This window comes from Microcebus murinus, chromosome 1 (assembly GCF_040939455.1).
Source record: "Microcebus murinus isolate Inina chromosome 1, M.murinus_Inina_mat1.0, whole genome shotgun sequence".
Lineage (NCBI taxonomy): Eukaryota > Metazoa > Chordata > Mammalia > Primates > Cheirogaleidae > Microcebus > Microcebus murinus.
This window is the reverse complement of record NC_134104.1, coordinates 122,275,512-122,291,887: the sequence shown is the minus strand read 5'-3', so window position 1 is coordinate 122,291,887 and position 16,376 is coordinate 122,275,512. Positions and strand designations below refer to the sequence as shown.

Genomic DNA, 16,376 nt, shown 5'->3' with positions numbered 1-16,376 from the left:
GGAAATACAGAGGGGCAGCTAACCCAGCTTGGTCATGGTAGGGGCAGAGGAGTTTCAAGGAAGGCTTCCTGGGGGAGGTGACCCCTGAGTTTGGACTTGGGGATGAGTAGGACTGAAGCAGGTGAGGGTGCTGGAAGGAATGGAGAAGGAAGTTACAGGTGTAGGAAATAAGATGAACCTAATAAATTCCAAGACTGAATGGAAGTGCTGACGCTGCTATAGGATGGGGGGGGGGTGAAGGTACAAAGATACTGAGCCAGGCATGTGTGCCATGTCCGGGGCCCTGGGGAGCTATCCGTGGGTTTAAGTAGAGGATATACAAGCCCAGATTTGGGCTTTAGGCAGAGCACTGTGGCTGCTTGTGCAGGGAGTGCAGGAAGAGTAGGAACTAGAGGCAGGACATGCACCGAGAGGCTGCTGAGGGCCCCCCAGGAGAGAGGCGACAAGCTTCGGATCCTGGACCATGGTGGCTGGAGAATGTGGAAGCTCAGGATATACAAGAGGTTGTGACGATTGCATTGGAAGGAAAGGAAGAGAAACAGGGACACACCTTTCTCAAGTTTCTAACTCCCATGTGGGTTCCCCAACTGAAGCACAGAGTAGGAGGGGCCTACAGGTCCAGGAGGAGACCAAAGGCCCCATCTGCATACCTTGATTTGAGGTCTAAGAAGTTCAGCAGCAGGTCTATTAGAAACTATAGAAACTATTAGAAACTATTAAACACAGATAACAGTTTTTTAAAGTCGTTTATTGATCAACTCTACAGTTTTCAGGGCATGGTGTATGGGAAGGTGAGAAGAGGTTTCCTGTCTAATGGGGAGACAGGTAGGTAGGGCAGTAAGTGTAACTGTAATACAAGTGCTGTCATCTGGGGCAGCTTCCGCAGCTGCTGGGCGGAAGTCCTGTGCTGGAAGTACCAGTGCAGGAGTCGAGGGCTTCGGGACCATGTCTGAAGTCCTGAGTGCGGTGGAGACCCGCCCACGCAGACCCCGGGTGCAGGGCTCCCAGAGAAGAAGCCTCACCGAAGGGACAGTAGAGGAAGAGGGCCTGACAAAGATGTGCTCCTAAAACACTAAAGAGAAAGATGCTGAGCACGTAAAGACTGAGACATCCATTCTAACAGTGATCTGAGAAAATGCTAGAGGAGACAGCGTTTCTCCTGAATGATGGTTCCGGCTTTAGCAATGGAAGGGGGTGAAGAAATCATGAGAAAAAGCCCCTGAGAGCAAGATATCCTTGAAGAAACACCTACGTACCGTCTCTCGTCTCTCGTCCTGTGTCTCTCTCAACGTCTCTCCCTCTCTTTCTCTCTTCCTTTGTTCTTTTTCTCCCTCCCTGTCCCCTTCTTCTCTTTTTTCCTTCCCTCTCTCACCCTCCCTCCCATCAAAAAGATCCTTGAATCAGACCAAACCAGAGTCTGACCTCCTGAGGATTCCTTAGTTCCCCACAGAGCCTCGCGAGGCGGACCCGGTCAGTGTCCGTGACTGGTGAGGTCCTTGTCCCGGGGGGAGCGGACCCCCCAGACTAATGCCCACCCACCCCCCTCCCGCTGCTCTGCACCTCCGTCTCCACCCGCCCGGCCCGTCGGCCTTGGTGGGGACCAGGTTTGCTCTGTTGCAGAAACGAGGCCTGGAGAACACCTTGCACGACGCCAAGCACTGGCACGACATGGAGCTGCAGAACCTGGGCGCCGTGGTGGGCCGGCTGGAGGCGGAGCTGGGCGAGATCCGCGCGGAGGCGGAGCAGCAGCAGCAGCAGCGCTCGCACCTGCTGGCGCGCAAGTGCCAGCTGCAGAAGGACGTCGCGTCCTACCACGCCCTGCTGGACAGGGAGGAGAGCTGGTAAGCCTCCACTCCGCTTTGGTTACCAAAGGAATGCATATGCATGGCTTTAAAAAGAATTATTTTTTCCTAAACACTAAGGAAGCAATTAAGATTTAAAAAAAAAAAAAGGAGATATCGCCCCACACTCCCCCTCTCACACACGCACTCGTTCCCACAGCCTAGCTGTGCCCTTCTAGAATTTTTTTATTCACATACAAATAATATATATTCACGTACAAATATATATTGTATATGTATGTGTATATACATGTGTGTATATATCCATATACATATATACATACACACACAAACCTAGGACAGACACAGTAGCTGTTAGGAATTTCAGTTGCATATAATTCAACCCTAATTAATGGGCTATAAACAAGTGCTCCTGAAACTAATGTGCATTTAAAATCCCTAAGCATCTTTTTAAAATGCAGATTCTGCTTCAGTAGGCCTGGGGTGGGGCCAGTGTTCATTTCTAACAAGTTCCCAGGTGATGCCTAAACTACAGACCACACTTTGAGTAGCAAGGGCGGAAACCGTATTTATTTAAGAGTCCCCAAAATAGGTTGCACAATGATTTCATTGAGGACCTAAGCTCTTTTCATCTTTTCAGTGTAAAAGATGTTGGCTTTTTGTCTTCATCCTTGTTACCCCATGGTTGCCAAATACCTGCTACAGCTCGGGACATCACAACTGCATTCATGGACAGTAGATAGGGGAGGAAAAAAGCAGCAACAAAAGCGCTTTTTCTTGACTAGTTCTCTCCTTTTATCAATGGAGGAAAAACGTTTTGAGAAGCCTTCCAGTGGATTTTCCCTTATGTCTTATTGACTAGAACCTGCTCATGTGACCATACCTATCAGCAAGGGGGACTGAGGAAGCAGCTTTTCAGCTTCTCCAGACTCCACAGTGGAAGGGTTGGAAATGGCAGGCGAAACCTCCCAAGTTGCTGGGACTACAGGAGTGCACCACCATGCCCAGCTAATTTTTCTATTTTTAGTAGAGACAGGAATCTCACTCTTGCTCAGGCTGGTCTCAAACTCTTAACCTCAAGCAATCCTCCTGCCTGGGCCTCCCAAAGTGCTAGGATTACAGGTGTGAGCCACTGCATCTGGCCAATTTTTTATTATATTTCTATATCTTCTTATTTTCTTCCAAGGTCCCCTATCTGACATATGTTAAAGAACAGAATAGCAGCTCTAAGAGACAACTTAGCAATCATATCGTCCAACCCATCATGGTTCGAGAGAGAGTACAAAGGCCCAGCGTGGGAAAGGGTTTGTCCATGATCACACAGGGAGGTGGGAAGCAGAAGTGGGACTGGAGCCCAGGTCTCCTGGCTCTCTCGAAGAGTACAACCTCTCTTGCTTTCTTCAGAAGTCAGGAGAGCTGCCTGGAAGGGACCTCACCCCTCCCTCCTTTCAAATGGAAAATATGTCATCCAGCTCCTCTCCAACTGTCTTTTTATTGAATTGATTTCTGTTGATTATAAAAGCCAGATGTTCCTAACAAAGCTATTTTTTTCAGATACCCATGGACCTTTGAATAAATACACAAAGTCATTTTAAACAAACAGAAAGAGTAGTGAGTTAGGCTGAATTTACTTCCAGAATATGAGTACTGAATTCATTGCCAGTGAAATGCTGACCCATTGTTATCTTCATTTCTCCCCCAAACCCTGCCAGGACTCCATCATGACCCCCATTTTACAGACAGGAAATAAAGCCTCAGTGAGTTTAAGCCATTTGCCCAAGGTCTCACAGCTAGTAACCATGGAACAGGGATGTAAACCCCAAAACTGTCATTTCCATGCTACGGCTGCCTTTCCCACAACGCTATTGTGATGTCTTTACTGATTTTCTCATATGTGTTTCCTTTCAGCTGATGGAGAAATTTCCCCTTCTCAAGAAGAAAATGCTACCTTCCTCACCAACTGACCCGTGAAGTCGCCCGAGGGGCTTTCCTCTGAGCTTCAGCCCCTGCTGGATTCCCTAGTTGATTCAGCCTGGGCTGAAGAGCTTCCTGGAGTGGAGAGGGTCCTTCCGCTTTAATTTGAGTAGTCTGTAGCTTGAGCAGCCTCCCTTGGCCCCCCGAAAATAAATGCTTTGTGTGCATCTTCCAGTCTGCCCGCTTTGTTCAACTCACGTTGGCGACACGACGGATATCACTTTGCCTGCCTGGCCTTTGCTCACAGAGCCATTCTTGAAGGCTTCTGGAAGGGTCCTTGAGTGTGGCACCGTCTGCTTCACCATCCAAGGGTCATCTGATCTTGGGTTTATCAGTGTAAAAGTGCTGCTCAGGCGAAAGTCCCACTCACGACTTGCAGGATTGCCACAATTGGAGGCAAAAAAACAACACTCTTGCTGGAGAGGGGATTAGTGTGCTGCTTTATTGCATGTGTCATAATTGTAGGCATCACAGAGTATTCAGACCTCTTTAATGAACTCTGCATACATATTTATGTGCAGACATAGCTCACATGCTATTGGCAGAGCACCTCTCAATCAGATTAAAGGGAACTTCAATCTAAGCCCAATCTAAGCCAATTCAATCTAAGTGGGGGATTAATTAGATTGTGGTTGCTCACCCCACTTGCAGCCTCAAAATTTTCTTCCAGGGTCCTCCCACCTCCTCCCCCCAGCCCTCTCAAGGCCTGGGCCAGCCAAATATAGTTCATGCATCTGCCGCCTACCAAGCAAGACTCTCTTGCCTTCTGATTAAAATTGAAACCACCACCTGTGTCTCAGTGCCTCTAAAACCACACAGAGAGAGAGAAAAAAAACCAGCCTTAATTTCTTAAGCTTTGTCTTTGTGAGCTGCTAATCCAGATAGAGGCATGTATCAAATATGGGCATAATTGAAGACCCCCCCCATACCAGAGGTTCCAAATAGCCAAGGGTAACAAAAATAAAAGAAACCTTATTTATCTTTAAGGAAACCTGTAAAAAGAAATAGGTCTCCTGATTGGAATTACTGCAACTGGTGTTCTGTTTTGGTCTGAAAGGGCCAAAAGGCCAAAAGGAAATTTTATTAATTCTTGTATTAGTAAGCCAGATGGGCAGAATAGCTATTTACAGTTTGCACAACACCTTCACATAATTTGGTTTGTTGTTTGAGGCACAGAAATAGGCAAGAAACCACCTACAACTGCATTTCAGCAAAGCATCCATCTCCTCTGTAGCTGCACGCCATGGGGCTGCCCATAATTGAACCACCTGGGTTCAAGGACTCTGCCCGCAAACAAAGTGTGCGGCTGGCCTAGCTCTGTCGGAGGCACCAGGCACTGAGATCTGTCCCTTTTCTTTCTTGCTTGCTACTATTAATTTTTTTTTGCCCCCCAGCCAAGACCTAAATCTCTAACCTAAACACAGCTGGAGGCTTGGAGGGTGAGGGCTCCGAAAGGTCAGCCATCAGGAGGAGGAACTTCTGTGTCTGAATGGTTGTGCGTTTTTTCAGAACCTGCAAACCGTTCCAGCCACTGGAAGGAGGGGAGAACGAATTTGCACACACTCCTGAGTTTACACGAGACAGCACGCTGTGCAGGCCTGCGCACACTCGGCCGCCTCCGCTGTCATCTCAGAGAGCAGCTGCCGTAAATCATTCAGTTAATCACCTTTTGGCAGGGAGAGCCTCGGCAGACTGGTGCTTCCAGTTCCCAGCACAGGCTCTCGCTGTTTCTAATGAGGCTTCATTAACAGGTATGAAAAGGCACTGCTGGACCCCTGACTCCGCCAGGGCCCCGTTTAAATCAGGCTTCCTGTCACAACATCCCGGTACAATTACGCTTTGGCAGTGGTTCACTGACAGGTGGCAGGGGAGGCTGCTGCTGGTATTGGTGTCAAGGACAGACATTTGTTCTGGAGCAGACCAGAGCAGGGCTCCCAGTAGACTCCTCCCATAACACAGTCGAGCTCTATTTCCATCCCAGGAAACTCCGCCGGCCTCTGGCCCAGCTCCTGGATCCCAGCGTGAACTCCCAATGGGATTGCTAAAACGGCCATTGGCTGTCAGACCCAACATTCTTGTATATCAGGATCCTCAAATCCTTCAGAATCATCTATAACACTTTCTAGCATGTGCTGGTGCCCAGACATTTTGTTGGAATTTAAGGTTACCAATAAAAAGAAGACACAGTTTCTGCTCTTGTGGGTTTACAATCTTATTAGGGAGTCCAGATGCGCACATTAAAGGATCAACAATGCAACAGATAAGCAAAGCAAAGTGGCACAGAACAATTTGCACAGCCCTTTTATATAATTCCTTTTGTCATCAGAGGCATGAAAATAGACATGCGGGTCTGATCTCAGCTGGTTTTCAGCAAGATGGTTTAGCAAAAACCGTCAAGCACCATGCTGCTCTCTGATTTTCTCCACATATCCCACAGATATTCTTTGATCAACCTTTACATCATCTTACTTGTTTTGAGAAAGAGGACGGGTTGCCTCTTTGGGGGCAAATCTAGGATCTTATCCGGGGTTATAAGACTTAGCAAATAAAAATACAGGATGCCCAGTTTATTTTTAATTTCTGGTAAACAATGAATATTTTTTAGTGTAAGTATGTCCCACATGTTGCATGACCCAACTTATACTAGAAAATTATCTGGCAGCTCTAATATCAAACAGAAGCACTCTTTCTGTGAGTGGAAGGTAATTCACACCCCAGGGAATCTAGCTTTCATATTCCTCACATAGTCATCTGACCTCAAGCAACACAAGAAGGTTTGCCCAGTATTTCCAGCTGGGATATCTCAACACACATGGGGACGGGGTGACCCAGACTGTGTCCTTACCCAGTCTTGACTGGAAACTCACTCCCCCGACACAACGGCATAGTCGTGTTCAAGAAATTAATTTGCTAGGTTAGTGAAGAAATAAAGCAAGCTATTTTCTCAGCTGAAGTGACTGGTTTAATTGGATCATATAGACTGGTTACTTTGAACAAAAGGTTGAGCAGGAACCAGAATGGATCCCAGCATATACATGCTGGGCTGCAGAGTCGACAGAATTTTTCCTGCCATGCCTAAGAGGAAATACTCCATTTTCTCCTGCTCTTCCTGGGAGTTGAAGGTAGTTCACACCACAGGGGATCTAGCTTTCAGTGTCATTCTGGTAATGGACACAAAAACCATGTTGCATTTTAAGAGAAAGGGCTTTGCAAAGGGAATAAGTAACAAACTACTAAATTTATTTGTACAAGTCACAGGCATTTTGTTTTTGTTTTTGTTGTGTTTTTCTCTGCAGCTTAAGTTCTTATTGATGTCTTGGACAGGAAAAATGTATAAATGGGGTTCACAATTTTAAATTAAGAAGGCTACTTGGCAAACCTGACTAGATAATTAAGACAAGTTGTTGCTAACTACTCCCCTCTTTTTTTAAAAAAAAAAAAATCATCCAGCCCAAAATGTCATCTGCCTTTACAATAATTAGTGGTGGTATGGGTGCTTTGAGAAAAAAACAATAGGGGAGGGGCAGGAAATCAATAGTTTCAGCCTTTCATTGTTTAGTACCAGTGACCAAGAGAAAAGAGGCAAGAAAAACATGTAGGCTCATAATTGTCCTGGGGAAGTGAAATAGTGGATTTACATATTATTTGGAGAATTTAGTTTAGCAGTTCCCCTGAGTAGTAGAAAACTCCTTCATAGGTTAAATCCTCTTCCTCAATAAATATTTGTGCAACCCTGTTGCATGTCAATGACATGTTAGTAACAAGAATATGGAGCTATACAAAATGTGGACCTGTCTCTAAATAATCCAGATTAGCACTGTCCAATAGAAACAGAATGCAAACCACATACATAACTTAAAATGTTCTAGTAGCCACATTTTAAAAAGAGAAAAATAAACAGATGAAACTAATTTTAATGATGTATTTTATTTAGCTCAATTTATCCAAAATCCTACCATCTTATCATATAATCAATATTTTAAAATTATTAATGAGATAATTTACATTTTTTGTACTAAGTCTTCAAATCTAGCTCATATTTTATTCTTACAGCCTATCTCAATTCAGACAGTAAACCTTCCTCAGAAATACTTGATCTATGTTTAGATTTTGTAAAACTTATAATTGGAAAAAGTAGATTCACATACCTAAGTTGTTCCAAATGTACTTAAAAGTTTTCCAATAATCGAATTTAGGACCAAAAAATTTGTTTTCCTCTGATATTCACATCCATATTGACAAAACTGGTTCATCTTTTTCAGAAGAGCTCATTTTACTATGATGCAAAAGGATATCAGTTTCAAAACTGCACGTGTCCAAGCTAAGTGAATTAACTCTTGTGTCCACTCAGTATTGTTACCATCGTGTGCAAGGAGGTGCTGCATCTACTGAAAATCAACTCTCAATTTATCAATATCTGAAAAAACCCACTTTATCAAATGTTTCTTATAAGTTTTACAGGACAAATGTTTCATACTGCTTCAATTTAAGAATTAAATTTTAAGTCAATTAAAATTAAATAACATTTTAAATTCAGTTCTTCAATCACACTAGTCATTTCAAGTGCTCAATAGCCACCTGTGGCCAGTGGCTGCCATATTGGGCAGTACAGATAAAAGTTGAGTAGAGGTGGATGGGATCTACAATAGGTTTGACCAGCTTGTGAAAACAACTGAGGTCAGATTTGTAGTCCTGCTTTCCCACCAATTTACCTCTCGAAATATATCTGAAATTCCTGGCAGAGGGGGACCCCGCCTAAAAACAGAATAGCTGCATTCCAGCAGTTTCACAGACCTCCTACTTGGCTCAGGCAATCCTTCCACTCTCCTGCGCCGCTTCTCATAACCAGCTCTTGTGGAAGCAGTTCCCCTAGCAGAGCTCTGGAGCTTCCCATGGCATAGGTCTTTTGTTTTATGCCATACCCTTTTTCTTTCCTTAATCTCCTAACTACACAAGCTCTGGAAGGAGGGAGCTGTGTCAAAAGTGGCTAGCATGTCCTCACAGCTAGACACCACTTGCTCAGCTGGACCACACTGACGGACTCTTCTCCTCCTCCTACTGATTCTCTCTACAAGGCCTCATAGGCTCTCCCTCAGTCTAGCTTCATCAGGACCCCCAACCACTTCAGTTCCTCAGGCAGATCTGAACCCCACCTCTGGGCTGAATTCTTGTTCCTTCCTCAGATTCATGCAAATCAAGGCAAGTGAGCAGGAATTAATTTCAATGTCCCCAAACATTTCACAAGTTTTAAGAAACTCCCTATCAGTAGTTGTTAGGGGACTAATCTCAGGTTAAAACAGGAACCTCTAGGGGGCAGTGTTGTCCAAACTCCACAGGCAACCCAGCTGTAGTACTCTATTATATACTATGTTCATGGAACCTCTGGCATCATTAATTGTAAGATGTGCCATGTCTGGATATGCCACTAGAAAGGAAGCCTTTCCAAAGAAAAGCCTAATAGTCTCAGACAAAGCTGGATATGAGAAATATACAGAAAAGAGGGCAAGAACAGGACATGAAGAGTGGGACAGCAAGCAAGAGATATTGCCTGTCTCAATTTTGCCACAGGGTAGGGGAAGGGAAATATCTCCCCTGATAATTTGAGCCCTGAGTTCATTCTCATGCAGAGTTGTGGTACTACTTGTGCAATCGAAATAAAAAGAAATAAAAAAAACTCCTAGATAATTTTATTTAAAGTACAGATACTCCTCAACTTACAATGAGGTTGTGTCCTAACAAACTCATCATAAGTTGAAAATATTTTAAGTCAAAAGTCATAAGTTGGGACTGTCTGTAGGCTCATATTATTAATATTATGAGTTCCCTGGCAGTGATAGAGCCTGAACCTTATATAATTTGGGGCCCTCTTTGAAAAAAGGGAATACAAAATATCTTATTCTTGCAATTTTACAAAAAGGTAAGATCACATGAAGCTGTGACTAACACTCCTTTCAGAGCCTTGCAAGAGCCACACAAATGAATGGCCCTCAAGCTTTAGTTTCACTGATAAATCACTCTCTGCCCCAAGTGACTGGCAAAAGGAAAGAAAAATCCTCTGTGAATGAACTCAATATTAACCTAACTCAACAGCAATCATAACATACCATCAACTGTTATCATATCCTGATTTCAGAGTGGTTAAAGTGTGAAATGATACACTTATTAGGATCAATGAAGTATAGTACTTCAAAAAGAAAAGTGGTAATGTAGATTTTGACCTTGATTTGGCTAAAACAATAACAATGACAATACCAGTGATATTAATAGTAGCTATCATTTATCAATCTGTTACAGTGTGCCAGCCTTCCTACAAATTTTTTTCTCTGCTCCTCACAAGAGCTTAGTGCCACCACTAAAGACTTGAAAGATGCAAGGTGATGATTCCTACGATATCCACAAGTAAGTCACTTGTTTGGACACTGTGCAATTCAGTTAGGTCACAGAGAATGACTACAGATTATCACAGAGTAATCAACTGGTGAGGTGAATCACAACAAGAATTGCAGAAGTGGCATTTTTACTGCAGCAAATCTACACAGCCCCTGGCACCTGGTGCACCCGTGTTGGCAAATGCTTTCTTCTCCCATCTTCTCCTGCCCGGTTATGGTCTTGCCTCGGGGCTATGTTAGCTTGCCTGAACTTGGTCAAAATGTAATCTGGAGGGACCCAGAAGTCCAGGCTGATTTTAGGCTTATATGTCCTCAACATGCTAATTGGACCTGGTCAGCCCCCAAGAGCTAGCATTCAGGTGCCTTATTAAAGCACCTGCATGCCAGAGAGCAGGAGATAAACCCTGAGAACATACGGGGGGCTGCCACATGGATGAAGCCTCTAGGGGTCCAGTGTGGTCTGGGCTTTGTTGGGATAGACAGTCTAAAGTGAGATACAAGTTATACTTTACACCAGCCACCATGAAGAAAGACACAAAGCTTGATTTCTGAAGTAGCACAAACCAGATTTGGGTGTATTGCTGTGAACCATTAACTCAGTATCCCATAAGGCTATAAGATTTTGGAGTTTTTTTAACTTTTTATTTTGACATAATCTCAGGCTTATAAAACAGTTGAAAGAATAGTAACAAAAATTAAAAAAATAAAGAATAGTAATAGTAATATATGTGTATATATATTAATCACTTCACTCAGATTTCACAAATATTAATATTCTCAATCATAAATAGGTAGTAGATAAATGTAAATCTATCCCAAATGCTTAATGCAAAATGCTACACACTCACAAAAGATTATTTTTAAGTTGAAATATTTAAAAGAATTTTAATTAGTAGACTTCATTTTTTAGAATAGGTTTAAGTTTATAGAAAAAAATGAGCAGATTATGCAGAGAGTTCCCATATACCCTTTCTTCCTACATAGTTTTTTCTATCATTAACATCTTGTATTGGTGTGGTACATTTGTTATAATTGGTGAACCACTATTGATATATTATTATTAGCAAAAGTCTACAATTTACATTAGGTTCATTCTTTGTGTTGTACTGTTCTATAGGTGATGAGAAATGTATACAGTCATTATCTACCACTACAGTATCTCACAGAATAGTTTCACTGCCCAAAAAATCTGCTGTGCTCCACCTACATATTCATCCCTTCCCATTCCCCAAACCTCTGTAACCACTGATCTTTTTACTGTATAGTTTTGCTTTTTCCAGAATGTCATATAGTTGGAACCATATAGATTGTAGCCTTTTCAGACTGGTTACCCAGGTCTTTCAATTCTCTAATAAAGTAAGACATTATTTTCACAATATCTGGAACCAGTTTGAATTCTCTTCAGGGCTTCAAATTAAATTATACAAGTTGATTTTAATCCACTTTTCTATAGCCTGAGGGCAGAATTGTTATGATTAAATTTATGGACTTCAACCATATGAATGGGGATTCAGTTTGTTGCCATAACAATTTTTTTTATAAATTTAATTTTAATTACTAACAATATAACTACATTTTCAAAAAATGGAAAAGAATAAAATCACCCACATACAATTCAATTGGAAAATAATTTTTGTAATTTTTTTGAGTAACTGGACCATCATCTAAAAATAAATAATCTGAGAGACCCAATAGAACTTGGCTGCGGTCTCTATGGTAACACATAAGAAGATTCATCATATGACTCTAAAAAATTTTATTGGCTGTTTAGAAGCAAACAAGTGAGCTTTTTAAAACAGCTCCACAAAAATGAGAAATCCTGATGGTATTCCACATTTTAGTTGTATTTCATAACAAAAACAACCATCTTTTTTTTTTTTTTTTTAAGACAGAGTCTCACTTTGTTGCCCAGGCTAGAGTGAGCGCCATGGCATCAGCCTAGCTCACAGCAACCTCAATCTCCTGAGCTCAAGTGATCCTACTGCCTCAGCCTCCCGAATAGCTGGGACTACAGGCATGTGCCACCGTGCCCGGCTAATTTTTTCTATATATATTAGTTGGCCAACTAATTTCTTTCTATTTATAGTAGAGACGGGTCTTGCTCTTGCTCAGGCTGGTTTCGAACTCCTGACCTTGAGCAATCCTCCCTCCTTGGCCTCCCAGAGTGCTAGGATTACAGGGGTGAGCCACCGCACCCAGACAAAAAACAACCATCTTTTATGTACCTGTGCAAGTATAATTTTATTTGTGTTCAAATTGGAAGTGTGGTTTCCACCTTCTCATTTATCTTCCTCTTGGTCAAAAATCATTTTGGTTCCTCAAATAGAATAGAAAGGAACGGTGTCAATCATCAGAAATAAAATATTTCCTCTCTAGGGTGTCTCTAAAACCAAGAGTCAAGGCAAGAGGCAGAACCTTTAGCTAACTCATTAAAGACAAAGTTGCCTTGGGCAGCCACAAGGAAACCTTTCAAAGGGTGTTACAGACCCTCAAAGGAATGGAGTGTGAAATTACAATATCATCTTGGACTAAAGGACATTTCTCCATCTGAGCAGAAAATGTATCTGGGTTTCCTGGCAGCCAGGGCAAAGAGGAAAATAATATAAGTGTCATGCTTCTTTTTGCCTTAGAAATAAATGTGTTCCACAGTGTTAGAAGACTCAAAATTTCTTCCCATATTTGAACTCTCAAAGGACAGATTTTACATGTATCTTTGTGTATATGGGATCATGCACAATGGCATAGGTAATAGCTTTAACAGAAATAAGGAGAGATTTACTTATTACTATTTCTTCGATGGTCCTAGGAGGATAATAAGACAAAAGACGTGGTTCTATAAAGTCAATGCCACAAGATAAACTCTTAAAAGTCCTATCTAGACTAATACATCCACTGTGTGATTCTCATCGTACTCAGTGTTCTACTTCCCAATGCGTCTACCTCTGTACTTTTTCTCTGATTCTGTTTCTCTCTTGAGGATGAAAGCATCAACTGTCACAAGCCATTGTTCAAGAAACCATCTCGACAACCAGAAGAGAATGAGTAAGAAAGATGTCCTTACAGGCAGGTCCTGGTGAAAGCAGGAAGCACAAATCCCTTTTCCCTTGATGTTCTCTCACGTTTCCATGTCCTTAAATGTCGCCATCCCCTGCTGGCTCTCACTGCTCTCTGGGCTTTCAACTTCCATTGCCACGTCCCAGCCAGGCTCACCTCAAACATTGCCTGGGCTTTCAAATTACCTCCCCCTTTTGTTTTCTATCAAGTCCTCTCTTTCCTCAGGGCTGAGTGCAGCGTCAAAAAAAAAAAAAAAAAAAAAATTATGTCCATCAGTCCAGGCTAATCCAGAGAAGCAGAACTACAAGGAGCGCTGGGATAAGGGATTTGGAATTAGACCTTACACGATGCTGGGAGAGCTGGCTGGAAAAAAGAAGTGAGATCAGAGAGTCAGCAACCTTTAGATGTGAGAAGTCCAGCCCTCTGGCAAAGTCAGAGGACAGCTGGTGGAGGAGTCTTTTAGAAGCAGGGCCTGCGTTGTTGTGGGTCCAGGGCCCTGCGTCCCGCGGTAAGCCCGGGGCTGCTGCTGGTCTTGAGGTGGGCACTTGACGGGAAAGCTGGTCACAGAGTGTGGGCAAGCTGGAGCCTGCGGGGCACTTCTGCATCTGTGACTGCAGCCAACCATGGTGGCCGTCTGAGAGTAGCGGCCGTTGCTTCTCTTCCACCTCCCAAATGTGGTGCAAATTACTCTTCTGGACAGCTCTAACCTGAAACCATACAGGAAAGAGGATTCTGGAAATGTAGTTCCTAGTTTAGCCGCTAAAGTTGACAATAGAACAGGCCAGCATAGTATGTTTTGATAAGTTCATGCTAAGTTACAAATGGCTGATGTTCCTTTGAATTCTCCTCAGAAGGTCACTCTCCAGTAGAGAAGCTCTTTAATTCAAAGAGGTCTCAGGCACTGGCAGGCCAATAAGGAATATATGGGCCAGGGGGCTAAGGTATGTTCCTGGGGTCCTAGTTTATTTGCTCCAGGACTTTGCAACTTTTTCCAGCAACAAATCCCTAATTATAGAGGACAGTAAAATGTCCTTGAGTGCACTCAAGAAGCCTGGGACCATAGCCCACCACAAGCTCTTAATTTCCTTGACGCCTTCTGTTTCACCTTCGTTATGCCTGCAAATCTTCTATCTTACTTTGCAATACAGTATCCTGTGTGCTTGTGTAGTATAAAAGTAAATTTTAAGTTACTTGCTGGATATATTTCTTAAATTTTTCTCCCTCAACCCTTCAGTTGCCTGCAAGAAGATGCACCCATTTATCCTGTGCCTTCAAAAACCCCAGCCACATCACCATGTGTCCCCTTTCCCTAAAAAGAGAACAACAACTTAAGGAGTATCTTTTCAAGGAGGAGGACACTTTTGGCTACAACACACCTTGCTTCCTGCTGTGGACATAGTTGTGTGATGGTTGGGGTTGTGGCAACCATCTTGTGACCACGAGGAAGCAGCTATCATAGACGTACCAAGAGGGGCAGAGCAGGATAGAAAGAAGCCAGGTCCTTAAATGGCTGAGCAAATCAAACCAAATACCTTCAGACAATTTGCTTTATAAACATGTTCTTAGGATTTATTTTACCTTTTAGGGGCTATTCTGTCTCTTGTAGCTGAATATACCTGCTGTAGGCTGAACTGTGACCATCAAAAATTCATATGTTGAACCCCTTACCCCCAGTATGATGGTATTGGGAGACAGGGCCTTTGGGAGGTAATCAGGTTTAGATGAGGTCATGAGAGCAGGGCCCTCATGATGGGATTTGTGCCCTTCTAAGAAGGGACACCAGAGAACTTGCTCTCTCTCTTTCTCCTTTTCCCTCTCTCTCCCTCTCTCCACCAGGGAGGACACAGTGAGAAGACTGCTACCTGCAAGCCAGAAAGAGAGTCCTCACTAGAAACTGAACCCTGCCAGACCTTAATCTTGGACTTCCCCGGTCGCCAGAACTGTGAGAAGTTTCTGTTGTTTAAGCCCCCCAGCCTATGATACTTTGTTATAGCAGCCCAAGCTGACTAAGACAGTATCCCAATCATTATATACTTAAGTAGCTAAGATTTACTGGCAGTGTGCCAGATGCTAGACACTGTTCTAAGTACTTTAAAAGCACCAACTCATTGAATATTCCCAACATTCCAGTGAAATAGATACAATTACGATTGTACCTGTGATACACGTAAGGAATCTGAGGCACAGAAAGGTTGAGTTACTCTCCCCAAATCCCAAAGCTGATAAGTAGCAGAACTGGGATTTGACTGGGGTTGTTTGGCACCTGAGTTCACTCTCAAGCCCTGTACTCCCCTGCCTCTCAGGGGCTGGCCTGTGCATTATCCATCCAATTCTCTAGGGCTAGCATCATAGCTGTCACATATTAATGCATGCATTGAACACTGATGTGCTGGGCGATCTCCTAAGCTTTGTCAACAGCACCTAATTTCATCCTCATAATAACCTTATGAGTAGGGTGACCAATCGTCCTGGTTTGCCCAGGACTGAGGGGACCATTTCAGGATGCTGCACTTTTCAGTTTAAAACTGGGACAATTTGGGCACACTACCTATTAGGTCAGTACATAGCTGCATTATACCTTTCGTTAGCCCTAAATACTTTTGCCTCTGTGGACCTCTCCTACTATCATAGATTTTTGTGATCCTTATAAAATTTATTTTTTATAATGTGAGAAAACATTTTCTTCAACACTGAAGGTTCATTTTTTTTCTTTCCAATTTTAAAAGGAATTAAAACATTTTGGTAGACCCCTAAAGATATCATGGGTGGCCATCATATCGTGCCATGTGCCTCCTGGGCCTAACGTGTGAATTGGCCCGGGGTCAGGTCTGTCACAATCCCTGTGTCACAGAGAGCGTAAGTATCCTGCCCAATAATCCTACAGCTAGAAAGTGATGGAACCAGAATTTGAAGTCATGCTGTCTAACTCCAGACCTTATGCTCTTAATGACTACATTAGTGTTTTTCAAACATTTTTGATGTTGACCCATAATAAAAAATAAATCTTGTAGCACAGTGCAACACTCACGTGCAAGCACTCGCACATCCACCGCATAGATAGCTGACTCAGAAGTTTCATGTAACAATATTTAACCTTACTACACATAATTTGCACAGACGTTTTCTATTCTATTTGATTCCATTTCAGGTTTTTCAA

At 42.9% G+C, this 16,376-nt stretch overlaps 1 protein-coding gene across 1 annotated transcript in view; it reads left to right on the top strand.

Annotated features, from left to right (window-relative positions):
* Positions 1 to 3,943, top strand: part of BFSP2 (beaded filament structural protein 2) — a 58,880-nt gene extending 54,937 nt beyond the window's left edge. The window contains exons 6-7 of the mRNA XM_012766853.2: positions 1,621 to 1,841; positions 3,711 to 3,943. Coding sequence (XP_012622307.1) covers positions 1,621 to 1,841; positions 3,711 to 3,714 — 225 coding nt within the window. The 3' untranslated portion in view covers positions 3,715 to 3,943. The remainder of the gene's footprint in view (positions 1 to 1,620; positions 1,842 to 3,710) is intronic.
* Positions 3,944 to 16,376: the final 12,433 nt, after the last annotated feature.